The 8,803-nt window shown below is 34.0% G+C and overlaps 1 protein-coding gene across 1 annotated transcript; it reads right to left on the bottom strand.

The window, feature by feature from the left end:
- Positions 1–3,240: 3,240 nt before the first annotated feature.
- On the bottom strand, positions 3,241–7,904 carry LOC104242314 (protein JASON-like). The gene is made up of 7 exons (XM_009797341.2): positions 7,548–7,904; positions 6,830–6,881; positions 6,621–6,718; positions 5,228–5,469; positions 3,981–4,797; positions 3,814–3,896; positions 3,241–3,585 (listed from the first exon to the last, which is right to left on the bottom strand). The coding sequence occupies exons 1-7, from the start codon at positions 7,749–7,751 to the stop codon at positions 3,507–3,509; spliced, it is 1,575 nt and encodes a 524-aa protein (XP_009795643.1). The 5' UTR covers positions 7,752–7,904; the 3' UTR covers positions 3,241–3,506.
- Between the last annotated feature and the right edge of the window lie 899 nt (positions 7,905–8,803).

Below are 8,803 nucleotides of genomic sequence, written 5' to 3'. Positions count from 1 at the left end.
TCGGGGGTCAAATTTGATAGTTGAGAACAAACGAAGACTCGATGAGGCATATTGCGCACTGTCTAGTAAAATGCACATAACTTTTTAATAAGAACTCCATTTTGGCTCCATAATATATGGTTGGAAATATAACTCAAAGAGCTACAACTTTCATGTTTTGTGTTTTCCCAAATTCTAAACGGAACAGGATGAAAAACTGCGGTTTCACCGCGACCGCGGCAGAACCGCGGCAGAGTGCAGACGCAGACAATTGAAGAATCAGAGGCCATGTTTGGCCGCGGTTTGACCGCGACCGCAGTAGAACCGCGGCAGGAGGCGGAAATTTCAGGGACTAAAGTGCAAAACATGGGATTTTTAGCCCAAAACCCTATTTTTAAACACTAGACTCCGCCCAAGAGAGGATGTATTGATTTTTAGAGTATCTTGGCAAGAAAAACAATTGTGAGAGATCATCCAAAACATCTTTCTTCTTTTCTTTGATTTTGATTGCTAGTTTATGATGGATCTTATCTTAGTTTGTTTACCCATAGTTATGAGTAGCTGAATCTTTTGTCTAAAGTTTTGATGGAACCTATTGGGGGATGAACTTCTTGTTTATGTGAATACAAATTGCTAGTTTCATTCTTTATTTATTCAACTATGTTCTTGTTGTAGTTAATTGACAGGATCCTCAATTAGTTGTGCCTATTTAGTGTGCATAACTCGGGAGAGAGTGCATATTTAGGTTATTGTTGAATAACACCACTCCTAAAGTATAAGAGGAATCTATAACTGCGGGTTTAAAGGCGGGATTAGGGATAACGAAGTCTTGGGTGCAATCTTAAGTGAACTGTGTTAATTAAAGCTAGCTAGTGTATCTCGGGAGAGTGCAATAGTATATTACTGTGATTACTCGGGAGAGATTTATGGTAAGACGAGCGTTCATGATTGATAGAGAAGTGTTGGTACATTTGTATGAAGCATAAACAGAAGGGATTCCATCAATAGGGGAAATCTTTACCTTAGCTTTATCTCATCATTGTTTACAACCTTAGCATTTTAGTTTACAACCTGTTTAATTTACTTGCAATCTTAGTTACTAAAGAAACCATCAACTTGTGATTCAAACATTTGGGAAGCTGGTTCTGAAGAGTTTAGTGAGTCTAAAGATTGTGATTGATAGGTTAACTCTCTGTGGGATTCGACTCCGGACTTGTAAACCGGATCATATTTGCAACGACCGCATTGTCCTTTTTATAAGGCATAGTTGGGCGTGATCAATGAGTATGTTCTCTCAACCCTTAATCGGAAGTTTCGAATTTAAATTTTAGGATTGAAAAAAATTCTGATAAAAAACGTTTTACTTTTTAATGTGTCTTGCACAGTACAAATCTCAATTAATCGGAACCCCAATATAAGCACCAACCACCGAGTGGGAAAAAAAGAGTCATCCTAACATTAACATTATTATAAATGGCAAGTCCTATCATATTTGAAGGTTACTGTAAATATTACGTAATCTAACTTTAATCTTACCGAATAATCTCTTTTGAAAGCACTTATCTCACCTGATTAGCGTACTTCTATGTTATTAAGGAGTATATAAGTTATTAGGCTAACCAATCTTTAACTAGCACTTGTATTATGTCTACGTCATTTAGATGACAGTATAAAAAATTGCTATATACTTCCTCTATCTTATATTATATGTCGTGTTTTTTTTTTTTACATATCCTTAAGAAATATTAATTAGGAAAGGGATTGGACCATTTTACCCTTATTTATATCTTAAAATATAATCTCTTTTCATTGAATATTTATTCTATTTATATGTTATCTCCATCTTCAAGAACAATTATCACTAAGGGTAAAAAAGAAAAAAAAATAATCAATTTTTTCTTGAACTTCTAAAATGACAAATAATTTGGGACAACTATTTTTAGTAACCATGACTGTTAATATGAGACGGAGAGAGTACCATTTTATAAGGAGCCAACAATATTAAAAATGACATCACGAAGCACGAAACATTCACGCACAGTCCGAGAAAAAGCCGCACCCAAAGAGTGTGATGTAGGTAGTCTATCCAAATGCAAATATTAGTGGCTGATTCAATAATGTCTATCCAACATTATTCTTATACCTAATTAATGTTTATTTAGGCTAAAAAATTGTGCTGAATGATTTAAGTTTTATATCTATGAACAACTTCGTTAAACTAGATTATTAATTAGTTATTTAGACTAATTGAAATGATCTATAGAAAGTTCCACGTATTGCAAGCGCATTAAGAAATGAGAATAATTAGAGAAAGTATAATTATATGAGAATAACATATAATCAGGAGATTGGTTTAAAAAATTATGTGCATTTGATTTGAATACTTGAAGTTGAAGCATGTTTAGTGACATGAATTATTTACTCATTACAATTGACACCAAAACTTTTAATTCGTATTAAATGCATAAGTGCATGATCCTATATATGTGTGTGTTGTGTGTGTGTTTGTTAGTTATTGTGTGCATTACACATGCCAAATCATGAATTGAAATGTTGGTAGAGGCCAAATTTATGCCATAAAAATAATCATGAATTAGATTCATTATTTTAAACAGAGGAAAAGGTCAAGGCTCAAGTGTCCCTTATGACTTGTCAAGCGACACTTACAACAGAGGCATATGAATGCAAGATCGATGGAACCAACAATTATTCATATGCTTATTGAAAAAACATTGAGTGATTTTTTGCTTCTGTCTTACAATTTACATTAATTTTGAAAATGTTAGAAAGCAAATTATTGAGACGAGACAAAACTTAAACACAAAGTTCTTAACTACCCGATCTTCCACTAATAAGAGAGCAATGGCGGATCCAATTATGGGTTCGCATGGTCAGTAAAATCCAGTGCTTCAAGTCGAACCTTATATATGTGCGAAAAACAAATATAGATAGAGTTAAATATAAATTTTAGAAAGTCCGTTATTGAAACCAGACTAAACTTAAACACAAAGTTCTAAGCTACCCGCCTTCCTCTAATAAGAGAGAAATGGCAAATCTAATCATGGGTTCGCACGGTTGGCAGAATTCAGTGCTCATACTTTTTACTTAAACTCATATCATGTAAATTCTGGATCTATCGGTGCAAGGGAGCACTTCGTGCATGAGGAATATTCTTTATAATAGAGACATCAAATGGTACCTACAAGGCTAGATAGGCCCTAAGGTTTTAATACTAAATTGCGCAATATACCATCTTTCATCTAGTAGGCCAAAAATAGTCCGTCATCACAAAGTAGAAGGGAAACAATAAAGATCCATATGCAGATTTGTCAATTACTCAATACATTATTAAACTAACAATTCAAAGGGTTGTATCAAGGCCTTCATCAGAAATGAAGCAAACACATGTAAATGTCTGTGTAAGACAACTGAGTCTGAGCAGCATCTCAGCTCAAAGGAAGCAAAAGCCTAGGAATAAACCATGAATTTGTTTCTGAATGATGGAACTGAAATGCAACTGAGGATTTTCAGTGCTTTTGGGATATAGCAGTATCTGGTTCCTCAGTTTCACCTAAAGCAATTGGTAGCGTCTCACTGAGTTGCGTCCTGTAAATCAGATTAAACAACCTCAGAACTATTTTGGTAATCTTGAGCACTGAACTCGTCGATTCAGAAAACTACTGAAATTTAATTTACATAAAACCAAAACCTGCTTTAATACCATAAGCACCAGTTAACTGGAACATAACAAAGACAGATAAATAAAAACGCACAAATAAGTTTCTACCATTGCAAAGAAATAACAGCAATAGACATCAAAGAAGCACATAATACCTTTGTGGAATATTAGTTTCTTGTGACAATGCCTTCTCCAGTCTCTCCTCAAACGGTGTTGCATGCCAACTAACTTTTTGATCCTAAAAAGTCACAAAGACATCGGTTTATCCTTATTGAATTATATAGCTGAGAATAAGAAAATGAGTACAGGAAGTATGACAAACCTCTTTGTACTTGTTAGTAGAATTTGGAATCCCATTTCCATCCCACCATTTAGGTGATATACGAGAAGTTTCATCATCATTCCAATGAGCAGCAACCAACCCAATAATAGGTCTATCTCCAGGAGTTTTACTATAATGAACATTTTCACCACCATAAACAGAACCAAGATGCTGCTTACTCTGCACCTGATTGATTGTAAGTGGTTTTGAATCTTTATCAACTGAAGTTTCTGTGAATCCGAATATTCCTAGGTCTGATATAAGGTTTGCTTCATCAGGCCTTTGATCAAAATCTGTCGTGTGGCTGGACAATAATCTAGAATTGGAATCTTGAGTGGAGTAAGAATCTTCATTTAACAATTCCTTCAACTGTGACGCATTATCCACAGGGTTTAAAACAGGATACACAAACTGAGACCTGATCCGTCCAGTTTTAGCAATTCCCATGTGGTCCAAATATGCTGGAAAAAAGGTTCCAGGCGTTTGCATCTCATCAGTTAGCTTTAATGGGGTTGGATAGGGTGAATACTTTGATGCATGATAGTTGCCTGGTGATTCAGACAGTGCGGAACTTTGACTGGTTTCAGATGAAATACATTTTGATGACATAGAAGACAGATCTGACTCGCTTTCGAAATGGACAGATCTGTATCTGTACTGGGAAGCTGGAGCAGTGACTGGTAAAGCTGCTGAAGCCGTGTTATCATTAAGAGCCAGATTAGCATTAACCTTGGTGAATATCGGAGTGTTAGAATCGCCACTGCCATCAATGGAGTTCTTAGAGAAACTTTGACCACTTTGTCCATCAGTCAAACAACTACAGAAATATAACTTCACATTAGATAGCTGTTCATGTCATTTACATTAGTGAAACAGCAGATGCTAAATGGTTTGAAGCTACAGGTGATAGTAGAAAGAGAGACTTTATTTTATTTTTTAATTTCCTAGGTGTATATATTTCAGAGTAAAACAAACAGGAATAAAAAAAAAGTGGATCAGTATATGCACTGCATTCTTTAGAAATAACAGCAATATTTCTTGCAAGGTCAAAACATGTATTCAGTTCTAGAGATAGGACGTGAATAACAAATGCCAACTTATACACAAAGCAATGCGACATTTAATTCTACAGAAGAAAATGAAAGGGATTATATATTTTCATTTCCATTTGATATCATGTTCAGTAATGTTTTAAGAATATCATTTAATCGAAATTCTCTAGCCATGTTTTAAGGTTAGAATTCCACCTGCTAGGCGTATGCACCAACGAACCAGATTGCTTGTTTACTCCATTGGTTCTGATAGGTGTGAGCTGATCAGGTTGCGAATTAGAGATGAGCTTCTGAAATGTTGCATCAGAGGGCCAGGAATTGAATTTTAAAGGTTCAACTTCTTCCACTGGAGCAGACAGGTTTTGGCATTTCACTGAGCAGTTTCGAATTTCTGCAGGGGTCTCAGGTAAGGTTCCACAAGCTTTGAGAAACTTGGCCTGCAAGAAATTAATCCGGATAAACTATGTAATCCAGTAATTTGCAAAATAGAAACTGGCCACCTCAGCTTAAAGTTAGCTTGGACGTAAAAGTAAATCTTAAGAAAAAGGCATTAGCTTTCACCTCCCAAAGCCGAAAACAAAGTTTGCGAGGTTTTTGTATAAACAGTAATGGTTAACAAATAAGAAAATACAACCATTGTAAAATAGACGAGCATCCAAATGACTTTTAGTACCATACTCAATGTTACATCTAGTTTCTTTCAGCAGGTCAATCACAAGCTACTGTTTTTTTACATACTTGAATTCAACTTTCCAAAGCTGACATGATGCAACTTCAAAAAGCCAAATAAGAAGGTAAGAGACATCGTACCAAATCATAGTGTCAGCAAGATACATATAGCTGCTTAGTGAATGATCTGGAGTGAAATATCAATAGATTGTAAAGGCCAAACATTGCACCTCGATAAACAGAAAGAGCTAACGTGACAAGAAGCTCAGACAAGGTTAACAAAGATAAAGTGTAAAGACAAAATTCATCATCTGCTTTCTTTCTTTCCAGACATGTTCCTAACTATTTACAGGTGGATCTAACATATACTACATGACTTTGAGCACAGCGGCTTTTCTAAAATGTAAGCACACAAATTAAAGGTCAACAATAATAATTGAAACTGAATTCTTGCTTCAAGAACATCCTTGATGCAGGTTTCAATTAGACCAGCTTTTATGCAAGTGAAAGCTCACTAAATAAAAATCTCTGCTTTGTAACTAGTAAAAACTGTAGGGTAAGGAAGCAACTCTTTATCCATTTTTTCATCTTTTACATGAAAAAGAGAGATGAAAATTGGAAGCAAAAGATAAGTTTGGGAATTCTAAATATTCATGCAGTCAACTTAGTTTCAGTTTCAACTAAAATTACTATGTGATCTATTATTTCATCTTAAGATAAGAGGAAAACACAAAAGAAAATGTTTACACATATATTTCTTTATTCATCTGCTTATATCAAATCCCTGAACAATATCCCTCTTTTGCAGTTCAAACTCAAAATTTAAAGGCATTTTACGACATCCTTCAAACAATTCCTTCTTTTTCATATCTCGAATTTATAAGAGTATCATAACTCATACAATTCCAAGAGAACCAACCTGATTCCTAAGATCATTTGTGTCCAATTGTGTGATAGGTGTATCCGAACTCTGATTCTCCATTTCTTCGCAGCCCAAAGTGTTGGTCTCATCTTTATCTGGAACCAGCATTGTAGAAAAAAGATATGAACTTGAGTATAACTAATTACCATTCATTGAACAACACTCTAATTTAGTTTGTCAATAATGTGATTAATTGAAAAGCCCACCTTCAGTTAAAAGTGAAGATAGTGGACTTCTATTGCGAGACACCAAAGGTTCCTGATCAATAAAAAGAAATAGTCAAATTTTATAAAACAAAAACAAAAAGGAAAAATCAATAGCACCAATTATTTGCTTCTTTTAGTAGTGTATTAGCAAGCCAGCAAAAAACTGAAGAATTTCAGATTTTACAAACCTAAATAATATGAACTATCACTCAATCAGCAAATTTGACTCTTTCTTATTTAATAGAAAAAAAAATTATAACTTCGAAATTAAGGAAATAATAGCAGTATCGGATTCTATTTCCATAATATATATAGCTCCGGATTAAAAATTAGCTGCAGATTAGTTTTTTTTTTGTTTTGTTTTTTTTATTTACAGAATATAATCAAATGTCACAAAGAACAACAAGAAGTGACAGTAAATAGATTCTTTCCTCTCTTCCTCGCAATTCCTTCAGAATCGAGTAGCACAGCTGCTTCTTTGCTGATTTAGAGCGTACTGCTATTTCGAATTAATAAAAATGAAGTAATCGGAATGTCAATATTAATTTTTTTCCTTTTTTTGAAACATTTCGTAGTTCTTTTTACCAGAGTAAACTAGAATTTCACTAACTAAAACTCCAATTTCATTGTTACATTTGCTACTTTCGTCACTTGCTCAGCAACCGAACAGAATCGCAACAAAACACACTTAAAATATAAAATTAAAGCATGAAATGACCTTAGTAGGAGTAGATTGCGAGATTCGATTCGATTGTGGAGCATTACAAGGAACATTAGGACCCGTAACATCCTTGATCTTGAAACAGCCGAAGAGACAGCCCATGACCGCCGCAACCACCGCACGAACCACCGTAATCACGGCGTTAGGGTTAGAATTGTTCGATTGATCACAATCTCCGATCACTATCCACGACCACACCATAATTCCTTTATCTCATACTATTACTAATAATAATTCATCAATCATTATCTGATTATCTGTATTTATTAATTGATTAATTGCGCATTATTCTCTGTAGCTTAGCTTTCAATTCACATTGCGTAAAATCCGATTCAGAGGTGAGCAGTCACTGTGTTGATAGAATGTAAATGGATTTTTTTGAAATTTGAAGCGGGAATTTAGACGAGGGAAATAAAGTATGAGCGCTTTTCGGGTTTTATCTGCCACGTGTCAGTATTCGATTGGTGGAATTCGTCGTGGAAGGCGGCTTCAGATGGAGCGCGTGAGGTAATGAGCTGTTTTGGTTAACCGTCATTAATTAGTTGTAAATGTGTATTGTAACTGTAGATCCTTTCTGTTACATACTTCCTGGTTTTCGGCGTCCAAAAATATGAAAATTCAATTTCTTTTTGGTGAATTATAAACAAATGTAAAAGTTTTGAAATTTATGGTCTGAAAAATGAGAAGAATTCATCTAAATAGCACTCCACCCAACTGCTTAAACTAAAAATTGCCAGCGAATTTATGTATATATATATATATATAATTCATGTATAATATATTTATAACCTTGTATAATTTACACAGTGGCTAAAAAATATAAATAGTGAATTCGATTAGTTATTTGTGTAAAAAAAAAAAAGCTATAAATTTGTATAGCTATAAAATATCACGTAAATTTTGGTAGAGCGAGTAGTATTTAATTTTTAAAAAACTACCGTAGTATTCCATTTGTCCTAATTTATAAGATACATCTTCTTCTTTTTTCCGGGGTGAAAAGAGTTGCACATTTTTATATGTAGAAGCATTTTAATTTTTTATTCTTATTTTATCCTTGGTAAGATAATTTATAACCATATAATTATTTATAGTTTGTTTCAAAGTACAAGTTTTAAATAATTTTTTCTTAAACTTCGTGTTAGTCAAATAAGGCCACATAAAATAAGACGCATGAAGTATTTATTTTTTCCAATTTTTAAAGTTAATACGTATATGTTAGGAGCAAATAGAAAGTAGGATAATATTTTTCGACG

Source organism: Nicotiana sylvestris, chromosome 6 (genome assembly GCF_000393655.2).
Source record: "Nicotiana sylvestris chromosome 6, ASM39365v2, whole genome shotgun sequence".
In the NCBI taxonomy this organism is placed as follows: Eukaryota; Viridiplantae; Streptophyta; class Magnoliopsida; order Solanales; family Solanaceae; genus Nicotiana; species Nicotiana sylvestris.
Note: the sequence above shows the minus strand (reverse complement) of the source record. Positions and strands in the feature narration are given on the sequence as shown.